At 49.1% G+C, this 23,278-nt stretch overlaps 1 protein-coding gene across 21 annotated transcripts in view; it reads left to right on the top strand.

Moving 5' to 3' along the window:
- LOC147621327 (vacuolar protein sorting-associated protein 54, chloroplastic-like) overlaps window positions 1–23,278 on the top strand; it is a 59,584-nt gene that overhangs the window by 23,675 nt on the left and 12,631 nt on the right. For all 21 annotated transcript variants that reach the window (XR_015269805.1, XR_015269807.1, XR_015269808.1 and 18 more), the window contains exons 3-7: window positions 22,079–22,158; window positions 22,271–22,403; window positions 22,527–22,604; window positions 22,747–22,903; window positions 23,014–23,102. Coding sequence is in view for 6 of the 21 variants with exons in the window: in XM_086824060.1 (XP_086680186.1) it covers window positions 22,079–22,158; window positions 22,271–22,403; window positions 22,527–22,604; window positions 22,747–22,903; window positions 23,014–23,102 (537 nt within the window). In the remaining 15 variants the exon portion in view is untranslated. The remainder of the gene's footprint in view (window positions 1–22,078; window positions 22,159–22,270; window positions 22,404–22,526; window positions 22,605–22,746; window positions 22,904–23,013; window positions 23,103–23,278) is intronic.

The following is a 23,278-nucleotide window of genomic DNA, read 5'->3' as shown; positions in this document are numbered from 1 at the left end:
ACATCAGGGTCAACTTGATATTGTACTTCAGCAAACAATGACTCCCTTGCAGCCAGGACAGCCGGCGAGACATCCTCTCGAGGGGCAAGCAAATCTTCATAAAACCTAATGCAATGCTGAATAACCTTAGAAGGTTGAGTAACAAGGTTGCCTTGGGCATCCATCAACCTAACAATATTCTCACGCATATGTTTTTGATACAACTTATCATAGAAGCGATGAGATTGACAGTTAGCATCCCGCAAAGCATCAAGACGTGCAAGTAGTTTAAAGCGAACATATTGTGCTTCCTAGGGTGCCGAAGGGTAATGACCATCCCATGGCGAGATGACCTCACCCTTCGAACCAAACACAAGAGGCAATTGTTGTTGTGCTTCTTTTGTTAGGCGACTTCTAATAGGATAGCGTTCTACTCTATCCACCCCAAGAGCCCTGTACCCTGAGAAAGTTGGCCTCCCGGCCTCTCAATCCTGGTCTGTTGCTGGGCATCTGAACCCAAAGGGCGACGAGCATATGTATGTAAGGGCCCCTGGTGAGTACGCAAAGGCCCCTGCCAAACAGCATCTGAGAAATCCCGCGGGGCAACAAATCGTGTCTTTTACCACGTACTTCCACCCATGGCTCCTCAACCTCATTCTGAACATCCACATGTACATCCATGTGCTGGGCATCATGTAAAGGAGCATCATGCTCATCTTCCACGGGCAACTGCCCATCAACGATATCCTTGGTAGCAACAACTTGTTCTTTCTTAGGACATTCAGAGACAAAGTGGCCCATCTCACCACATTTGAAACAGTGGCCAGCAAATGTATCCCACCTCAATTCATACATTAAAGGTTGCAGCCCAGCCATATTGACATGCAAATGTGTCGGCCTAGGTCTCCCAGTATCCCACAACATGCGTAGACGATTTCGGTTTCTAGATGTCATTCGAGGTACCACCAAGACATCACCCATACCTCGCATGAGACTTGGTAAAACACGCCAAAACATTGGTGGGAATTGTTTCACTTCAACCCAAACTGGGCAAGCCTGGTGCAACATATCTTGGTACTCTGCCATAGGCTTCCACGGAACCACATGAACCAACTGCCCATCCAAAAAGAGTGGCACTTGCTCCAAGACTGCCCTACGGGCTTCCGAAGTGCGAAAAAGTATTTCATAAAAGCCTCTCGGACCATCATAAATCTCCTCAAGTGCCTCAGGCGAGACCAAGCGGGCCAACCATGCTCTAAGACGAGGCAACAACGGAATACGCCCAGTAAAGAAGAAGATAGCAGCACGATCATGAAAATCTGCTAGCTGTTGTAGCAACAAAGGAGTCTCCATGCATACATCAGCTACACCACCATTATCTACTGCAGCCATTTGCACGCTATTTGCCTTCACATATTCTTGCAGAAGCTCACCAGTGATCTGCAGCAAACGTGCAAACTCCGGAGAAGGTACTTGAGAACTTTCCTCTGCATTCTCTCCAACATTCACCGGAGTGTAGCTTCCATCAACATCAAGCCTTTGACGTTTTTGTTGCTCTGAGGCATCTGAAGCATAACCCACATCCTTCTCGATCATCTCCTCAATAAGATCCATGTTAAGGCTATTGGCAGCCATGCCACCAACAACAGCAGTCGGGTCATCCAAATCCATGTACAAAAGCAAAGAAAACCTGTTCTCTCAAACCCTAATTCAGCACCTGCTGCAGTGCTGGCTGGAAACTCTTTTGTACCTGCAGGACCTGCAGTACTGGCTGGAAACTCTTCTGTATCTGCACCACATGCTGAAACCCTACTGTACCTGCAAGTCACCTGCTAGAAACCCTACTGTACCTGCAAGTCACTTGCTAGAAACCCTACTGTACCTACAGTACCGGCAGCTGGAAACTCTTCTGTACCTGCAGTACTTGCGGAAACTATTGTACCTGCAAGAACCCCTACTGTACTGCAGCACCTGTTGGAAACCCTACTGGACCTGCAGTACTTGCTAGAAACCCTAGTGTATCTACTGTACTTACAGTAATACCTTCAGAGTCCGCCGTCTGCAGGACCTTCCGCGTCAGGATACCTGCAGCGAAGGGCAAAGCTTCTCTGCGACGACAACCTCGTTAGGGCAAAAAACTTCTTTGCTTGTGTCTGTGCGTCTCTTCCGCTTGCACGACCCTCTGCACTCTCTCTCTCTCTCTCTCTCTCTCTCTCCAATTCTTTTCTTTTCTACCATCTGCTCTCTATTGTTCCACCAACACATGGTAGCAACAATCTGCAAGAGAGCACGTAGGACAAGAGAACACTACACAAGATATGTGATCTTGTAATCCGGTTCCTCCCTCCTGCTACTTGCTCCCATATTTAAGCATAAAAGCTTACCAATAGCAAGTAGAGTCGATGACAGCGGAAGTCTTCGCGATGGAAGTCCTTGGAGTGTCGAGATCTTTGATTTGTCGCCTTTCTTCGCGACAAAAGTCTTCAAGAGGATGAAGGGAACCTTGGGAAAGCTTCCCCTATGGTTCAACTTGAGAAAGGAGAGGTGAAATTAGGGTTTTCAGCAAAAAGACCAGAAATTAGACCAATAAAGAGAGCTGTTTTGCTGAATTTCAGTCATTGGGAGTGTGTAGGAGAGTGATTAGCATCCGGAAACACTCTAGGAAGCTTGAAAATCACCTTAGCAAGCTTGGAAATGGAGTTGGGAAGGAGAATGTGGAGAAAATGCTGCCCCTACAGCCCTCATGAAGGAGGCGCCAAACTCTAGAGAGAGGAAGAGGAGTGAGGTGGTGAGTTGTCCAGTGTAGGTGGCAGGGAGGTGCTTTGTGGAGCAAGCTAGAGTGGACACATGGCTGGTTACTCCCTTTGTACAAAGGGGATAAGGTCTGGGCGGTGAACATTGGGTTATGTCCACCTCGGGACATCAGTGTGTGTGAAAACTGGGCTGGTCATAATTTATAAGTGAGTTTTGGTCGCCCAAAACTTAATGAAGTGTGTACACACTCACTTATAAATTAGTGCTAACTCCTAAGGCCAAGTTTATGACCAATACTTACCACACTTGTCACATGCCACATAACCATGTTAGCAGACAGTTTCACACGCACGGTTCGCGGGCGGGCCTCCCCTTACCTAGAACTACACATTGGTCAAGCAAGCATGAAAACAACATGTAATTTCAATTGCAAGCAAGCACATAAAGATGCTATGCAATGCAGCATTGGTATGGACAATCCCCGTTCATGAGACTATACCAAAATAGACGTGCTCCAGGCAATTACACGAGGTACCAGACCCAATGGAACACCAATCCACCAAGCATTTTCGGGCATGTACATGGAGGCACAAGTCCCAACGGAAAGCCAAGTCTACAGTATCACACGAGTGGCATCAATCCCCGGCATAAACAATTGCCATGGACACCAATCCAATGTACATACATGATAAGAAAGCATGGGTGGACCAATTGGGTGGCCAAATGGTGACACTAAACCTCTAATGAACTGTTTTAGCTAGTCTTCTTTCAATATACCCAAGTGCTGGGCCATGGTAATGACCTTGTTGGAATAGGTCAAAACAAGGGAACGATGCTGAGTGAGTTTAAAACTTGTCCTCACGGTTGGTCATATATTGTGGTGGAAGAAAATGGGCCTTGAGGTCAACCACAAAAGTAGCGTAATCAAATTGAAATTGGCCTGTTAATGGGTTTGTGTGAAGTTGAGAACAATGCTACCACCAAGTAACAGCTTCCCAAGTGAGTTGAGGTGCTGCCACATGGACTTTGTCTTGTGGATTTGTGATTTTAGCTAAAGGAAAATGTGCTTAAAACTGATGAAGAAATTGAGTAACAATAGCGTGATTGCACTTACCATCGTACTTACTAAAGTTTGGTGAAGTTAGGATGACGATGGTGGTTGGGTTGTGGAGGATGAAGGATCTGGGGCCATCTTGGGGAGGGATGCCAGAATCTGTGCCATCGTTTTTTTTTTCCCGAGAAAAGATCCTTTCATTAGTTATATAAAAACGCCCGTAGGGCTACAAAAAACTCTCCTGCTCATAAGAGAAAAAGAGCAGTGAATACAGCATGGCAGTCCGGGAGACTCTCCCTAGGTGCTGCAAAATACAAGCATCAGCACAAAGGACTGAGAGGCTAAATCATACAATAGGGGGGGGGAAGAGCCAAACAGGTGGTCTGTAGTGCCAACGGGGGGAGCCCGTGTGTAAGGTGTAGAAGGGGCCACAGCGCCAAGTGGTGTGAAAGGCCTGGCGCCGCAAGATCGCCTCATCCGAGTCTCCCTGGATGCGGTCGTACTGTCCTCGTAGGGTGTGGATCAACTCCTGCCAAATCCCCCGTACAGTCTCTGCTGGTGGCTCCAATCTCCCCTCAAAGGCCGAGAAGCACCGGGCCCTCTAGGTGAACCAGATGGTGAGGCTGCTGAGGAGCTCCCATCGTAAATCCCTCTCGTGTGTCCAGCTGGCGGACGAGAAATCCGGTGCCGAAACCAGGCGAGGCTGGCCCCTAATAAATCTGATGGCCTGACTGCCCTGCTCCATCTCATAGCCCATCGCAGGCCCTGACGAGGTCGACCAAGCAGCGGCACCCCACGTAAACATACCCTCTGGAGAGAGGGGAGCCAGAATACGCAGCATCCGCAGCCAAATCTGCTGCGCCTGAGGGCAATCCCAAAGGCAATGTCTCTGTGTCTCCATAGGGTGGCCGCATCGGACGCAGGCCGCCGAAAGACCGCTGTAAACAAGCAAAGTGCCAACTGTTGAGCCCCTGTGGGCGACCAGCCACTCAAAAGTCGAGATCCTGCGGGCCTATCGACTAGCCCAGAGCTGAGCCCAAAAATCCTCCAGGAATTCCTGTGAGAGTCCCTACAGCCGCCAATGCCCCGCTGCCGCTGGAGAGACTGTCCTCCTCGCCGTCAAAATATGCCGCCCTAGCCAAACAGTATACTGGAAAAAGGTAATCTCTGTGGCCTCAAGGGATGCATAAGGATCATGCCACTTGTAACTCCCCGGAGTCCCACTGTAGCCGGGCCAAGGGGCGCGCTGCATATGCCCATATGCGCCAATCCGGGAGCACATCTGCAGGGTCGGGGTCAATATGCCACTTCCGAGAAGCGGCGGCCACTACCCGAATCCTCTGAAAGGTGCACTCTGAAACCAAAGGCGACTCCATCTCCACTCTCTGGAGTCTGCCCTCATCCTGAATCTCATAGTAGAGGCAACTGCCATCCTCAGTGCAAGCTCTGACTGCAATCAGGATCTCCAACTGTGTAAAGGCTCCCATCCACCCCCGTGGGGCCACTGGCTCGAGAGGCGTGAACCACTCCTCTGTGAGTGCCTCCTGAATATCATCCCTCATAATCAATTCCCCTCTGAAGTGACTCAGCCTCTCCACCTGGATCTCCTCTGGGAGACTGCAGAAGGCATGCCAGTCTCCAAAACTACGAGCTGGGCCTGCCGCTAAAGGTCCCCAGGCTAGACGAGGCCGAGAACCCAGCATATGACCCTGCTCCGTGCGAACCGCTGGGCTCCAGATGAGCGGATGTCTGGCCCGCTCCTCAACACAAGAAGGAGGTCGCTGAGAGAGCCCCGGTCTCAGCAGCTCCCAAGCTCTCAGGATACTCAAAGCAAATCTGTCCTCCCATCCTCTACTGAGGCCTGTCCTCCTCATCTCTATGAAGATCCAGCGAATCTCTGGTGCCCAAGTACCCCCTGCTGGGGGCGCCCGAGCTTGCAGCCGCTGCAAGAGGAGCTCTTTCCAAGGCTCAGCGCCTGGAAGCAACCCCCGAACAATAAGCTTCCCCAATAAGGCTCTACTCTGATCGACTGGATCTATAATGTCCAAACCTCCCTGAGCCAACGGAAGTGTAATAACTGCCCATGCAACCTTTGCCCGAGCTGGCTGACCGTCCTGCCCAGACCACAGAAAGTTCCTGATCAGCCTCTGTACCTGGCTGATGCAAGAGCTCGAGAAAATCCAGCAAGACGTAATGTACCACATGGTCGCTAACAGCACCTGATTTGCCACCACCACCCTCCCAGCCAAGGATAGTCGAGCTGTACTCCAATACAAAAGCTTCTTCCGAATGCTCAGAAGAAGCGGGGCAATCTGCTGCTCAGGTGACAAATCTAGGCCAATCTGGCATCCCAAATACCGCACTGCTGTGCCTGGAGGAATCCATCTAAAACTGGGGTCCGGGCTCCATGCCGGAGTGGGAGCACTACTGATCCAAAAGGCCACTGTCTTGCGCCAATTGATCAATGCTCCCGAAGCTGCACTAAAAACCTGGAGCGACTGCTCTGCCCGAAGAAGATTGGCCTCTTGGCCATGCAAAAATAAGCCCGTGTCGTCTGCAAACTTAGCATCAAGCAGGTCCTCCCCCCGGACTGGGAGCTGAAGTCCCCTCAAACCAACCTCCTCTGCCGTCAAATACATGCTCATAGCCTCCGCAAAGAAGAGAAAAAGAAAAGGGGCGAGGGGACACCCCTGACGGACTGATCTGGTCAGCTCAAAACTCGGCCCCCGTCCTCCTGCAATCAGCACCTGGCTGCGAGCTGTGGAATACAGAGCCGCCACCCCTCTGATCCATCCTGGCTCAAAGCCCAGGCGAAGCATAGTGCCCTCTAAGAAACCCCAATCAACTCTATCGTATGCCTTCTCAAAATCGAGAAGCATCACGACCAAGTCCTCGCCAAGAAATCTAGCTCGGGCTGTCGCCTCCCAGAAAGTAAAGATGTTGTCAAGGATACTGCGCTCCTTGACAAATCCTGTCTGAGTAGCATGAATCAACTCCCCCAGGAAGGGCTGGATCCTCAAACTCAAGGCCTTTGCCAAGACCTTGTAGACAGTATTGAGGATCGTAATAGGCCTCCAATGCCGAATATCATCTGATACTCCCTCCCCCTTGGGGATGAGATAGATCAAGCCCTCTGAAAAGCTCTGCGGCATCACCCTAGTGTCCAAAACATGCTGAAAGCCCCTGCGGAGGCCTGGCCCCAAAAGGTCCCAATAGCGCATAAAAAAGGCCGGCGTCAGTCCGTCCTCCCCTGGGCAACTATGTCGCGGCAGGACCCTCAAGGCCTCGGCAAGCTCAATCTCTGACAGAGGCGCACCTAGAACTGTACGCATATGGTCTGTGACCCTCCTCTGCACATGGGCCCACACAGTCTGTCTGCAAACATCTCGATCCTCAGTGGCTGGCTCCGCTGAAAGCAGGTCTCTATAAAATGCAGTGGCAATGGCTCTGATCTCCCCGAGCTCAGTAGCTACCGATCCATCCGGTCTACCAAGCTGGCGGACTCCTGCTCGCGCATGACGGGGTCCAGTGATCTCAAAAAACTCTCCAGTCACTCTATCACCAAGCTGCGTCCACTGAGAGGCCTGACGACGATAGTAAAACTCGTGTCTCTGCTCCTCTACCTCTCTAACCTCCTGGCGTACCTAGCTCAGCTGGGACGCCACCCACTCACATGCAGGCTGCTGCTCCTGAAGGCGCTGCAGCGAAGCAAGGCTGCGTCTCAGCCGATGCTCCCGCTGGCGAATCTCTCCCAGCCGTGTCAAAGCTGCAGCGTGTAGAAAAGAGCTAAGATCGGTGAGTCCCTGGGCACACTGGCCCGCTGCATCCTGGTCAGAGCACTGACTATCATGCCAGATCCTCTCAATGTCCTCAGCGAGACTGGGATCTGTAAGTACCCTCTCTGGGATCCACAACTGCAAGCTAGGCTCCCGTGTCCCCTCCTCCAATGTCAATATAACTGGCGCATGATCTGAAAATGAGGTGCCATCGAGAATGCCGACGGAGCCCCCTCGCTCCCCTAACCAGTCGCCCACGTAAAAGCGATCAATCCGTGATAGATTAGTCCCTCCCTGCCCGGCGATCCGACCGAGAGAAACTAAGATTGTCCTGAGACCGGGAGAAAACCCCATGCTGCCATGCATCAGTGATCCTCAGTGACATGCAAAACCGGTCCCAAGCTGCTACTCCGTGCCGTGCACTGTAACATGACTGCCTCCCACCCTATCTGCCGAGTCCTCAAGCATGTTGAAGTCTCCCCCGACACACCAATGTGCGGCCTCTGGCAATGCATCCGTAACCTGGGTCCAGAACTCTGCTCGGGCACTAGCATGATTGGGCGCATAGACGTTGAGCACACCCAATAGCTCATCATGCATCCTCAAAATGACATACTGTGCTCTACCAGGCACAATGATCCCTCGATCCACAATGGCATGCCGCCATACATCTGCAATGACCATGCATACTCCTCCCTGTCCACCCAAAGGACCAAACCCTGCAGATCAAAAAGTGTCCCATCTACCAGGCATCACCGAACCATATCTCCGGATCCTGGTCTCACCCAAGTGGTGCTCCTGCATCATCAACCTGCATCATCAAAATATCAATGCTGCCACCAACCAGGCATCTCTGAAGCTCCTGCCTCAAGCAACCACGATAGCGTATAAAGTGTGCTCCGCCAAGGCCCTGTACATTCCATGAGATGATCCTCATGGATGCCCTGCTGAGGTGGATGCTGTCTCAGCCGTACGGCAGGCCTTCGCAAGCGGCTTGGATGGAGAGTAGTCCCCATCCGAGCGGCTGCGAATCTGCCCACCCGGTGTACTGCAAGAATCCCGGATCAGGCGCCAGTGGCTATGGCCCATGGCGACTGCCTCCCGCTCTGACAGAGCAACCTTGTGTATACACACATATCCAGGGTCGCATGCTAAGTCTGCCACTATGCGCACGACCAAATGCCGGATCCCTGAGGTATCCACACTCCCGGGATCCAAGAAAAAATGAGCCAACTCCCAAAGTCGGCCTATCACATCTGTGACCTCCAGATCGCTCATGTGATGAGAAAACTCAATTGCCTGAGTCTTCAAAGTGTTGAGAGCGAGCTCTAGAGTCCACTCCCGGTCGCAAGGGCCACATAGAGGGAACGAGAAGGCCACCGCTGAGTCTAGTGCCTCCTCCCCGCGGGCCGGAGGTATCACTACATGAACTCGGATGGGTGCTGGCTCATGTGGGCCCTCTGCTCCAAAAAGCCGTGTGAAGGTATAATCAAAAGCCTCCGAGCGCTGTCTAATGCCAAGGCGACTCAGCCGACTGCGGATAGATGAAATCCGTGAAGCCCTAATCGGCATAGGTCTCCTCTGTGATGCTCGAGCGAGGTCAGTGCTCAGCGCTCTCCGGACTGCAGGTGACTGCCAGGGAACTGCCAGGGCCTCTCGGGAGGGTGAGGCGGGCGGAGGGGGAGGAGGGGGAGGCGAGGGGGGTGGAGAGGGAGCCGTTGCCGAAACCGGAGGGGAGATGGGAGGAGGCGATGGTGGAAGCGAGGCGGTGGGAGGGGACGGGGGTTGGGGGGGTGAAGGAGGGGGTGCTGGCATCGCCTGGTCCTCAGTCGTCGCCGCGGGGGTCTCCTCCTGGAGGGGAGAAAAGCTGTTCCTCACGGGAACCCAGTGAGGCCGAGACTGTGGCTGCTGCTGCAGCAGTCTCTGGGCGTGCTGCTGTGGCTGTCTCCCTCGGCGGCGCCCCTGTCCAGGCTGCCACTCCGAGGTCTTTGTGGCCTGAGCAGGTGTCCCGGAGGCAGCCTGCCGAGCCGAATCTGTGGGCGGGCCATCAGTAGCCTGCTGCTGTGGTGAGGGTCGGGGTCTCCTGCGAGGGCAGGCCTTGGCCAGATGACCGACCTGCCTGCAAATGAAGCACTAATTCGGGAGCCCCGAGAACTCCATTCTCTGATCTATCCATCCCCCCCCCCTATCCTAGGTAGCTGAATGACCTTAGGAAGGGAGGAGATGTCAGACACCAACACTCTGACCGAAGGTATCCCAGCTGCTCTGGCCACCACTGAAGCTGCTGAGGGGCCAGTCTCTAGTACCGAGCCCACCAATGCTCCGAGCCTGGAGAGGAGCGGAAGATACTCCCGGCGGAGTCCAGGGAAGCAAACTGTAACATGGAAGAGGCGCTCTCCCTGCTCCGCCGCTGCTGGGTCAAATCCATGCTGCCAAGGTCTGAAGAAAGCCCGAGCACCCCTGATGTCCAGGGGACTCATGGCAAGGACCTTGGCAACGCTCTGGGCGGCCTCGAACTCGATCTGATAATGTCCCCGGCCCAGGAGCTGTACATCCAGGATCTTGCCCACATCTGCAAGAAGGCGGGCCTGAAGAAGATCCCTGATCTCCCCTCTGTTGGGGCGAGTGCCGACTATACGGCAGATGGTGGAATGAGCCTGGAGGGGTTCCACCTCTGCGGTGAGGCCCGCTTCCTCTTCTGGCGAAAGAGAAAGCCTGATGGGGGTGTCCTCAGGGGCGGGCGAGGGGGCTGCGGATGAGTCCCTCTGAGGCGGGGCGGGAGGAGCCTCCATCAGAGTCTGAAGCTGCGGCGAAGGCGGGAACCTGCTGAAACCAAGTTGCACACAGAGAGGGAGCAAAAAAGGAAAACAAAACCCCCAGGGGGCGGAAGCAAGAAAAAGGAGGGAGGGGGGGGGAGCAGGCGAAGGAGATAGAACCTAAAAAGGGGGGGGGGGGAAGGGCGGGGGCTGTGCGCAAGAGGGATGGGAGGAAAGCGAGCTGGCGGAGGGGGGGGGTGAGGCGCTGCAGAGGGGAGGAGGGCGCGAAGACAAGGGGGGGAGGCGCGAGGGAGAGGAAGGCGGCGGCAGCGAAGGCAGGCGGAAGGGGGGGGGGCGCAGTAGCGAATGCAGGCAGGGGGGGGGGCGGGCTAAACGAAAGGCGGCGGGGGTCAATGCAGGCGGCGGGCAATGCAGGGAAGGCGGGGGGGGCAAGGAGCGAGGAGGAAGCGAGGGGGCGAGCAAGCAGGGAAGGCGATGGGCGCTGTGCAGCAACGCGAGCAGGGAGAGGGGGCGGGAGCTTCAGCGAGCAATCGAAAGTTGAATCTGTGCCATCGTTTGTTGATGTTGGATTTGCATAGCCTCACAGTTGAGTCTTTGTTGGAACACTCTCGGTTGGCTTCTTCTTGACGGCGTTGGTCTTCCTCATACTTGCATGTGGCTTTCTTATCCCATTGTTCCTCGGAAGAACATTTTTGCCAAATCTGAGAGGCCTTCTTTGGGCTTCTCTTTTTTTGCGACAAGCTACATCTTCATTGAATTTATTTGCATCATTATTCTCAGGAGCTCTTCCGTGCTTGGCAGAAGCGTACTTTCTTTTGGTGTGTCGCTTTGGACGCTTTGTGCCTCCATAACTGTTGACCGTCTGGTCCTCCAGGAAGTTCTAGTGTGAATAGACCTACTCACGGGCATTTTTTCCCTATGATTGGACATAGGTTTTTTCCCGTGTGAACACACTTATGTGTGTTGGGCACTTAGCCCTAGGTTATATTGTACTTGTACTTGCACATCTTATTATTATCAAGTACACACTTTCTAGCCCCCTATACCACAACCCACAGAGCCATGCTCCACAGTCTCCACCTTCTCACCCCACCTATGGTTAGGAGGGCCATATGCTGACTCCAACATGGACGGGCGACAGATCATACAGGATTACAGGGAGAGCATCTCATCTATGCTATTGATACATTGGCACCATTTCTTGCTCATCTCTTCAACAGAGCTCTGTCAGAGGGGTTTCCAGCTGAGTGGACGATGCACACTATTGTGCCGATCCATAAAGCGGGAGATGTACTAGACCCCGGGAACTACAAGACCATCATGATTAGCCATATATTGGCCAAACTATACGGGGGAGTTTTGGAGGCAGAGCTAAGCACTCATGCAGAGGTTGGGGGATTGAGAGCAGCAGGCCAGGCAGGCTTCCGTCGAGCCTTCTCGACCATCGACCACATTTTTACATTGAGGTGCCTGATTGATCAGGCCAAGGCACGGAGGCAACGGCTCTATTGTTGCTTTGTGGATTTCCGCAAGGCATTTGATACTGTGCCCAGAGAGCGCCTCTTTCGGCGACTACAGACACTAGGCATACCTTCAGACATGATGTGGGGCATATACAGGCTATATGAGCAGGTCTTTGGGAGAGTCCGATGCCCAGGAGGCTTGTCCGACACAGTTGCTAGCACCATTGGTGTGAAGCAGGGGTGCCCGCTCTCCCCCACGCTCTTTGGGCTCTATATTGATGAGGTGGTCGATTACATCACACAGGGAGGAGGCTCTGGGGTTGAGCTATCAGGTATTACTGTCCATGTTATGCTTTATGCTGATGACATCGTCTTGGTATCCGACACGCAGGTTGGGCTTCAAAGACACCTTGTGGCTCTTGATGACTTCTGCGCACAGCAGGGGCTCACAGTGAACCTTGGGAAAACCAAGGTTATGATCTTCCACACTTCACCCGCAGTCAGGAGCCACACTACTCTCACATTAACAGGAGGGCGGGTCGAGGTGGTGAGCTCTTATGTTTACCTTGGCATCACATTTACTAGCTCAGCTGGACGCTTCTCCATGGCTCAGGCAGTCCGAGACAGAGTGACCCGGGGGTATGCAGCTCTTGCTGGCCTTGAGCGTCAGTGTCATCAGGCACATTTTGAGGAACCCCGCACGAAGGGGTGGCTCTTTGATACATTAGTGACACCAGCCTTGATGTATGCAGCAGCGGTTTGGGCACCAGGGCTTGCAGCCTCCACATGGGTACAGCTGGAGAGACCACAGATCTTGATGCTCTCGAGGATGATACGCAACAAACCATCCGTCCCGCACGACATTGTTCGAGCTGAGTCTGCTGCACCACCTATGGCAGTGGAGGCATTGTTCTAGACGATCTCCTTTATATACAAGATGAGGGAGATGCCCACGGAGAGATTATCCCGCCGAGCTTTTGAGGCATCCAGACAGCTGGCCGAGGCTAGACACACTGGATCTTGGTATGCACAGATGCTACAGTGGTTCTCACATCATGGGATAGACATTGAGCGGTTGCCACCTTTTCAGTATGATCAGTCTGCTCCACGGGGTTACCTCTCTCTCAATGAGAGGAACAGAGTGATGAGACAGGACATATGGCAGCACTACATACAGGAGACATGGACAGCACCAGAGAGCCCACTACCACCGAAGATGTTGTATTACAGAGACCACTTTATGAGCATCTCAGGGGATGGGTTTATACATCGACCGCGGTACATGGATGTATACATGCCACACAGCTCTCGCGTTGCTATTGGACAGCTACGAGTCTCATCACATCAGCTAGAGATAGAGGCTGGGAGAGCGGCACGGGTTCCCAGAGCTGAGCGGATATGCAGATTGTGCCGCGAGGAGGTGGAGACTGAGGATCACTTTGTATGTAGATGTAGAGCTCACCAGGGGGTCAGAGATAGATATGCAGGATTGTTTGAGGAGCACTCTTCACTACATCAGTTGATGGAGGCCTCGGACCAGCGACAGCTTGGCAGACTACTACTAGAGCTTCATAGTTCTCAAGAGAGACTCCTCCAGACACCCGCTCCCACTAGGGGTGGGAGATAGTCCCAGCTCACAGATTTCTTCCAGAGAGCTATGCCAGTGCCAGCTGATGTACCACGTGGGGTGACCGCATAGAGAGCAGAGGAATTGAGAGCCAGGAGGAGACCTAGACAGACTGGACATAGAGCACCCCGACTCCGTCACCGAGAGATAGCAGCTATCCGAATGAGACACCAGATGGAGACACAGGAGAGGCTAGCTCGCTTTCATTCAGACTCAGGGTACATGTTCATGCCATTCACAGCCTCAGCGTCGGCGATGTATGATATCCTCCCTCTTATGGCACTGGATGGAGTTAGACATAGATCTGCATAGCATGCTTGTACTACCCCTTCAGCATATAGAGATGCATCTTGCCTTAGCACTCCATCCACATCCCCAGCCCCCTTATATTGTTTGTATATGGGCTCCACCGATCCATGATGATTCACAGTTGTATCCAGACACATGCACACTTTTTCTTTTGTTTCTTTTCTTCCGATGACCGGAAGAACACAGTTGTATTATTTTTTGTCTCATAGGCCGACTTTGGCCTCTCGTAGACGTTAATATATCTTTCTCTCTCTCTCTCTCTCTCTCTCTCTCTCTCTTCTGTGTTTCTATCTCAGTGTGGTGTGCATTAGGGTTGTGCTGCAGGTATCTTCCCCGACCCAAGATTGGTATGAGAGTAGTGTCACTCCCTCCATTGGGACCTGCATCTTTGCAATTAGGGTTTTCACCTCTGTCCCTATAGCTGCACCTCTGAATTTGCTCATTTTAGGGTTTCAGCAGTTTAGGGTATTTTCTTTGAATCTGACCAAACCCTTCATACAGGGGACTCGTCAGACCATTGGGAATCTAATTTTGGAGGCGTTTTCAAAAAATCCTAATTTTCAGCTGCACGACTAGTCCGTACAGTTGTACGAACAAACCCTAAAATCAGATTTGACATCAGCTACGTGTTCGCCTCGCTCTGTTGCATCTAGCTATACAGCTCTCAGCTGATTTCGCCTGTCCGTACAGCAGCCTGTACTGCCGCTCGTCGTATAGCTGTCCACCTATTGTACCTAGTGTACCCAAGTGCCCACCTACTTCACCGTACCTCTTCACTCTGAGCACATTTTCCCCTTCTCTGAAATTGGGCATTTTTACAAATTTCCCTCATATGGAAATCTCAGATCTAGTTCGATTTCACTTGTAAAATTTGGGGCTTTTCACATTTTTGTGACATTGAGCACCATTTGCAAGCATTGGATTGACATTGATAAGGATTTCATTGGAAATTGTTCGGAAATTTGAGGATTTTGTCCGATTTGGGGCTTTTCAAAAAATCGATCTCCTGCAGCACCAAATCGAACAATTAATTTGGGGCTTTTCACATTGGAGGATTGCTATTTGACGTTGGGCTCGGAATTGGACCATTGGTGGCTTCTACCTTCCGGATTTGACATTTGGGGGTTTTTCTGCATCGGATTCGGCAATACACTCACTTGTAAATCATCTATCCCTACACTTGTCATTTTTATACATTTGCAGGTCATACAAATCAGCGAGCTATTTGTGCCTATTGGGTACAATCAATAGCAGGACAATTGCAGTGTAGTGGATTGGATATTTGCATTTGGTGTGGGACACAATATCTTTTGCAGGTTGAAATGGCAGGCAATGATGTATTTGGTATGCTTACAGCTGAGGATAAGTTGGATGGCACCAGCTATCCTATGTGGGCATACATGATGAAACATGTATTGGTTGCCAAGAATTTGTGGGTGTATGTATCTGGAACCAGAACCCAGACCCATTGCTCCTGCTACAGCAGCATAGGTTGTGGATGCAAGTGATGTTGCATCTTCAGGTGGTGTTGTCACTTCAACACCCTTGCCACCTACATAGGAACAACTCAGGTGGGATGCAAAGGATGCTCAGGCTCATGCATTGATTGCCCTCTCTTGCAAGAGGCAAGTTATACCACATATCCGTTCATGCACTTCTGCAAAAGGTGCATGGGATGTACTTGCTTCATTGTATTAGGTTCGCAATGAGGCTCGTGTGGCCTATCTTCGAAAGAAGATTGATACTGAGCATATGGATGAGGGTGATTCTATGGACAAATATCTCACCCGCATCAAGGATCTCAGGGAGCAGCTCATCAACATTGATGAGATCATTCGAGATAATTCACTTGTACCTATTGTACTTCAGGGGTTGCCGAAGTCCTACTAGGGATTTGGCACCAGTGCACCACTCTTCATCTACTCATGAAGGGTAATCCGGATTTGTACACCTTTGATGAGGTAGTGGCTCTCTTATTTGCAGGAAGAGCAGTCTTGGTCAAACAGATCTACTATGCTTTTTGCGGATCAGGCATTCGGTGCCTTTGATCGCCACATAAAGGTAAATCTGGGGCTTCATCCAGTGGTATCTACTCATGAAGGGTAATCCGAATTTGTACACCTTCAATGAGTTATTGGGTCTCTTACTGTAGGAAGAGCAGTCTTGGTCAAACAGATCTACTATACTTTCTGCGGATCAGGCATTCGATGCCTTTGATCGCCATAAAGGTAAATCTGGGGCTTCATCCAGTGGTAAGCCTAAGAGCAAACCACTAGTCCATTAGATTCTACCTCCTCCAAGGAGAGTGACACCAAGAAGAAGAAGAGATGCAACTATTGCAGGAAGCCTGGTCATCTTATTGATGAGTGTAGAAAGAGGATTGAGAGTGAGAAGGAGAAGGAGAAGAAGCAGCAGTGCTTGGCTGCCACAGTGGACACTAAGGAAGAGGTGAACTTTGCCCATGAGGGATATGCATTGGTTGTCACATGAAGTTTGCCTGCTTCTTGTATGTCTATTTCAGCTGGTGATTGGTACTTTGACAGTGGTGCTTCTAAGCACATCACTTTATGTAGGTCACTATTTGCTACATTGCAGGATTCTCCTCCAAGTGGCATAGTCATGTGTTCCAATGATGCCTCTTATGCCATTAAAGGCATCGGCAGTGCTATCGGCTTGTAATGGAGACAATTTTACTTTCTGTGTCACATTGTATGTGCCAGGCATTAAGAAGAATCTTATCTCTGTTTCAGCTCTTGCATTATTTGGGTTTAAAGTTCAATTAACGGATCATTGTTGCTTAGTGTATGACAGAAGAGACACAGATTCTCTTGCACTTTTTGGGACATTGGGCAGTGGCTTGTATAAGCTTGATATGTATGACAGGAGTACACACTCTCATGATGCTATGGTTGCTTTCACTTCACGTATGTTGAGTGACACTGAGTTATGGCATGCTCGGTTTGGTCACTTGATTTCCCATCTCTTGTACGCTTGCAGAAGCAAAATATGGTGCATGAGCTTCCGCCTATGGAGGTTCCAGTCAAGCATGTATGTGAGGGATGCATTCTTGGAAAGATGCACAGAAATTCCTTTCCTATAGACGGTACTATGAGGGCTGTCCGCCCATTACAACTCATTCATAGTGATCTTTGTGGCCCTATGAGGGCTCCATCTTTTGGAGGACATCTGTATTTCATTATTTTCATTGATGATTACACTCGTTTATGTTGGGTGTATGGTTTGAAGGTGAAGTCAGGTGCATTTGTAGCTTTCAAAGATTTCCGTCCCATGGTGGAAAATGCTTATGGACACAAGCTTGTCACATTGCGTACAGATTGAGGGGGGGAATATTTGTCAAATGAGTTCACATCTTACATGCAGTTACATGGTATTTCCCATCAGTGTAATACCCCCTATACTCCTCAGCAGAATGAAGTTGCAGCGAGACGTAATCGTACACTTATGGAGATGGTACGTTGCATGCTCAAGAGCAAGGATCTGCGTAGTAAGTTTTGACTTGAAGCGGTTATGTGTGCAAATTATGTGCTTAACCGTTGGCCCATCAAAGCCTTGAAATCCATGACTGCCTATGAGGCATGGAATGGCAGGATTCCAGTGGTGACTCATATGAGAGTCTTTGGGTGTCTGGCATATGTGCATTTGCCCACACAACTAAGACATAAACTTGATGCAAAGGCAATCAAAAGCATTTTCGTTGGCTATAGCAGTGAGAGCAAGGGATACCGACTCTATTTGCTTGCTACGGGCAAGATCATTGTATCTAGGGATGTTATTTTTGATGAGTATGCATCTCAGTCCCGTCTTACATACACAAAACAGCCATCAATTGGGCTAGAGGATGTGTTCGATACATTGTTGCCTTTATTCAATTCAAATGTGGATAATGTGGAGCCCATACAAGCTCATTTACAGCCACCTATGCTTGCTGAAAACCAGCAGTCAAATTTGCCCCAAATTGATCTGAAATGCCTCAAATTGGTCAGGATATGTTGGGAGATGCATTGGCAGAGCAAGATGCAGATACTAGGAAGTCAAAGACTGTTCCTAGATGGTTGGTTGAGACTTTGCGTGATAGCAAACAATCTTCTTTTATGCCAGGTCGTACATGTGCTGCCTCTTTCCATGCACATTTAGTACATACAGCTCTTGTTGCCACCGCTTGTAATGAGGAGTCTCTTTCTCATGTTGATGCATTGGAGGATGACAATTGGGTTGTAGCCATGCAGTCGGAGTTAGACTCCATTGACAGGAATGGTACATGGGAGTTATGTGACTTGCCTCTTGGCAAGCATGCCATTGGCACAAAATGGGTCTTCAAGCTGAAGCGTAAGCCTGATGGTTTTGTTGATAGCCATAAGGCTAGATTGGCTGCCAAAGGGTATGCCTAGCGTGAGGGTATTGACTACGAGAAGACTTTGCTCCCACTTCATGTATGACCACCATATGTACAGTTATAGGATTGGTTGCACAAAGAGCATGGCATGTACATTAGTTGGATGTCTAAACCGCTTTCTTGAATGGTGATTTATAGGAGGAAGTGCATGTATCTTAGCCTCTTGGCTTTGTTCAAAAGGGTGCAAAACACAAGGTACGCTGCTTACATAAAGCACTATATGGCCTGAAGTAGGCTCCTCGTGCTTGTTTGGTACCAAAAGAATCGTGCATACTTGACTGCCAAAGGGTTTCAGAACAGTTCAGCTGAGCCACATTGGGAACAATGTACTCATTCTCATTCTTTATGCTGATGACATGCTCATTACTGGCCCTGAAGAGGGTGATATTTCAGCTTTCACAGATAAGGGGCATTTGCAGCACTACTTAGGCATACAGTTTGTCCGAGTTGAGGGGTCTATTATGCTAACACCAAGATCGGCTAATAGGTGTCATAGCCAAACACATTCCACAATAGCTGTACATGTTGCCCTGTATTCAGCTTCATAGCTAGAAGTGGCTACTGCAGGTTGCTTCTTACCGAGCCATGAAATGCACGAGTCACCAAGAAGAAAACAATTACCATTGGTTGACACCCTTGTGTCATAGCATCTTGCCCAACTGTCTGTGTATGCGTGCAAGCATAATGTAGAAGACGTGCCATAGAATAAGGTAAAGTTTGATGTGCCCTTAAGATATCTGAAAACACGTTTACATGCTTGCCAAGGCCCAATGCATAGTGCTTGGACAATGTATGAACCTCCTCAACTAGGAAACAACATACTGAATATCCAAACGAGTAGAGCATAAGTAAATGAGGCATCCCATAGCCTGTTGATAGGTGGCAACATCAAATGGCTCTCCAGCATGCTCAAGTGACAGCTTTAAACCTGGTTCCATAGGAGTGGAAACAGACTTACAATTTGACATTTGAAACCGCTCAAGGAGCGGCTCAACATATCTCTTTTGAGAAGGACAGCAATCTCCTACCACCATTCATATTGACAGTCAGAGTGCTTTGGTAGTTGCACGAAACCTAGTTTTTCATGCCCGCACAAAGCACATTGAGGTTCACTATCATTATGTTAGGGAAAGGCTCCATGCAGGAGAGATTGACTTGGCTTATGTGCCTACACATGCCAATGTAGCAGATGGGTTTACAAACCCTCTTTCGAGGGAAAAGTTTAAAGCTTTCCGCAAAGCTTTGAGCTTACAGTCACTACCAGGGTAGTCGACTACATCTTGTTTTCATTCACACTGTTCACTTCAGGGGGGTTTGTTGACCATATGGTCCTTCGGGAAGTTCTAGTGTGAACAGACCTACTCACGGGCATTTTTTCCCTATGACTGGACGTAGGTTTTTTCCCCGTGTGAACACACTTGTGTGTGTTGGGCACTTAGCCCTAGGTTATATTGTACTTGTACATGCATATCTTATTATTATTAAGTACACACTTTCCAGCACCCCACTCTCTCTCTCTCCCTCCTGTGTTTCTATCTCGGTGTGTGTGCATTAGGGTTGTGCTGCAGGTATCCCCCCTGACCCAACAATAACTTCGTGTTGGCTTTCTTCTTGATGAGATGCCTCTTCTATATGGTGGAGGCATGGGTGGTTTTTCCGGACCGCAGTATTACCATCCACCAGATGCTCTCACTTCTTTAGGTTAGCTGAATTGGGTCACCAACTTGATGCTCTGATACCAATGTTACTTACATACACTGAGGTTGATCATGGTAACACACAACAAGCCTTCTCTAAACCTTTACTTTGATGAGATCTTTAGCATCCATTCATTGAGTAGAGAGAGAGAGAGAGAATAGAAAAGAAAGTAGACGACATACTATTGGGTCCCAAGTATCCACTCATAGTTGTTTCTTGTACCGTTACGAATGGGTTCGTACCGTACGGTTCGTACGGTGCGATATCGTACGGTACGAGTTTTTTTCTCCCCCCTCTCCTCCCCAAATTTTTTTCTTTGAAATTTTTTTCTCCAAATGCTTTAAAAAAATATAGAAACTGTGCTTAACGAAGATCCCAAATGCTCCTTCACAACTTTCGTGTCCACTCGGTATTCCATATGGGGTTGTTGAGAGACCTAAAAAATTTGGCGAGGTAGACTGGTAGTGTACACTTGATTGGTAGGATGAGAGAATCTTGCTACATCACTTGGAGATCCCTGGTTGTAGGTAGGCTAGACAGTTAGATTCTCAAGTTATGTGCGAGGGAGAAGATTTGGACATGGCCATTTTGATCTAGATAGGAGTCCCTAAACCTATCACCCTAGATGCACTGCTCGTATTTGTGCAAGGACGGTCCCTTAGTCATAAACGCTACACTAGGAGACCTTTGGTATTGCATTACCCATCCAGGTTCTTTTTTGGAGACAATCGGGATATCCAACTGGGAGAAACACATATCCATGTTCTGGTTCCTCAAGCACTGTAGACTCCTCCCCTCCCAACCTTCCCTCACATTCAAGCTTGAAGCTCCATAGGTTGTGAGTGTAAAAAATAAAAACCGTATTTTATCGTATGGTATTCGAAAATTTCATATCATACCAAAAATTCCCGTACGGTATCGGATCGTACGGTATCGTATTTTCGTACCGTGACAACTATGTATCCACTGAAGGCCCCCCCTTGCAAGCAGGAGTATTTGCTTATATTAATTCTTTGGAGAATTGCTGCACAATGCTTTAGAACAAGATCTAAGATTGCTCAACGCAAGGACGAGGAAGACTGTACGAGAATCCACCAATCCAAGGGCATTGTTGAAGACTCTTCTAGGCCACTTATGCAAGTCCAGGATAGATGTAGGAGTGCACATATGCTGGAGAACCTTCAATGATTGCTAGGAGAGGAAGGAAATCTGTATGCTAACTTGAATTTATGCTGAATATCAGCGCTTGCTTATATATGGACAAAAGCTGCCGGTCGGCCAGTACTTCTTGGACAAATAATTGCTAAATAAGTATTTAATGCTGCGCTTCCTTCTGCTGCTGGCCGACTGCCCAATGGCTATGACCTGCTGCTGTAAGCCCTCCATGCTGCCCTTTGCTGGCCGATAGGGACATGATTGTTCCCTCATGCTGTCGGTTGGCTCTACTTGGTGTTCAGGGCTGTAAACAGCCCCCAACCAGGCTGCGAACTGTGGCAAACAGCCATGAGCTGGCTTTTGGCTGGTTCATAGACATGCCTTCCTAGCCTATATGCTAACTACATGCTTCTGATGCAAACCTAATGCTAAGGCTGACTGCTACATGCACTTATCTGATGAATTCTCCAAGTGGGTTAAGAGGACTGATTATAGCTGTATGGCTTGGAGACTGACCTATGTAGCTCGTGCCTGATTTGTCCATGGACTGAGGGCTACAATGGGGTCACGGTGTACAACAAATATTCCTAAAAAGGTACTACTTCTATACAAATGTTGCATTGATGATGATGCCAACGTGTCACTGTGTACCCTAGTGCAAGGTGCACGTGATCCCGTGGTTACTAGCCAACAACCATACATTTATGCAGACTTGCTCAGGTGCCTTTATACATCTCAGACACTTTTCAAGGTGCCTTGCATCTCATCTTGTGTTGTAACATTGGTTTTCACCCGTACATATTGTTAGTTTGTTTCATGCTAGACCTTCCAATGTCACTCCTGGTCAAGGCTATTCAGCAGTATCACTATGCTCGTTGCTAGCAAGTTCTTGTGCCTGATCATATTATTGTCTCATTTAAGGACTTGTTTTAAACTCCTACTTATGCAAGTCAATTTTTGGCATTATCCATGGCTCCTTGCAGAATATTATGGGGACCAACCTATTCTACTAAAGAAGTTTAACGATGACAAACTCTTATTTTTCTTAAATGCTTTCTTTTCGTCTTTGTAGGAGAATGGTGAACTTGTTGGTTTTCATTCCTTCCGCCACCTTGCTGACCGACTCGCGTCTTTCATGGAGTCTGTGAATAGGTACATGGCCATTTGCAATTTGAGGATTCTAATGATCTTGTAACTTTTTAAGGTTTGCACTCTACTTGTATTCAACTGTTTTGATCCACGTGCCTGGGGCTTTGTATACCAGCATGCTTGCAGCGGACTTTGTGAGAGTGGCAATTCATGATACCAAGGACCTTGAGGCCTCAGTGATTGTGGCTAAGTTCAGAAAAAGAAACCTTTCATATATTACAAATGCTGATGAGGACTTTTCGATTGAGGTATGAGAAGACATGCATGGTATCATGTTATTGTTGTAAGTAGCATGGGATTGATTGGTTGTGCTAGTATGGAGCTTTATTAGGAAAAAACCATCAGGTCATCGTGCTTGTATATTATTACAGGAGAACAAGGAGAAAGAAGACGATGAAGCTGGTCTGCGGGACCAGCTTCTTCCCCTCGTCATTGGTCTGCTACGAACGGTAGCAACTTTTTGTTTTTTTGATACTTTTACAAAATTGTTGGAAGTTTTCATACAAAACTATTTATTGAATGGATAATTATGTGAAAATATCAATGTTTATAAGGACTTTACTTTGTTTCTTAGCTTTAATTGTTCTGCAGTCAAAACTTCCGGCAGTATTGAGAATCTACCGGGACACTCTGATAACAGACATCAAAGCAGCCATCAAAGTGGTGGTTGCAGAGTTGCTTTCTGTTTTAGTTTCCAGGCCAGTTGACACAGACACGCAGTCTATTGAGAGACAAAGTGACATGGAAGGTAAGCTGTTTGCAAACTATGCAAAACTTGCTTTCAATAGAAGATAACCTGGCATTGTCATTCGCGCTTTCTGCAAAATTTTCTTGAAAATAACAGACAGCACTGTGCAGGTGGAGGTGTATCTCTTGCAAGCAAATTACGTAGCCTAACAGCTGAAAGCTTTGTTCAGCTTCTTACTGGAGTTTTTGATGTAATACAGGTAATAGCAAACTGTAGTGCTCCCTACCCCTGTTCTTGCTATCCTCTTCATGTGTCTGTGACTGATGATTGGTCTCTCTAGGAGTCATTAACTCTTTCCGGAGTCACTTCATCACAAAGAGGAAGAGGATCATGCATTCTAGAGTTTATCATGATAAAGCCCCATTGATGTGTATC

This window comes from Cibotium barometz, chromosome 30 (genome assembly GCF_041138505.1).
Source record: "Cibotium barometz isolate CiBa-2024 chromosome 30, ASM4113850v1, whole genome shotgun sequence".
In the NCBI taxonomy this organism is placed as follows: domain Eukaryota; kingdom Viridiplantae; phylum Streptophyta; class Polypodiopsida; order Cyatheales; family Cibotiaceae; genus Cibotium; species Cibotium barometz.
The sequence above is the reverse complement of the archived record's forward strand: the minus strand, read 5'-3'. Positions and strand labels throughout refer to the sequence as shown.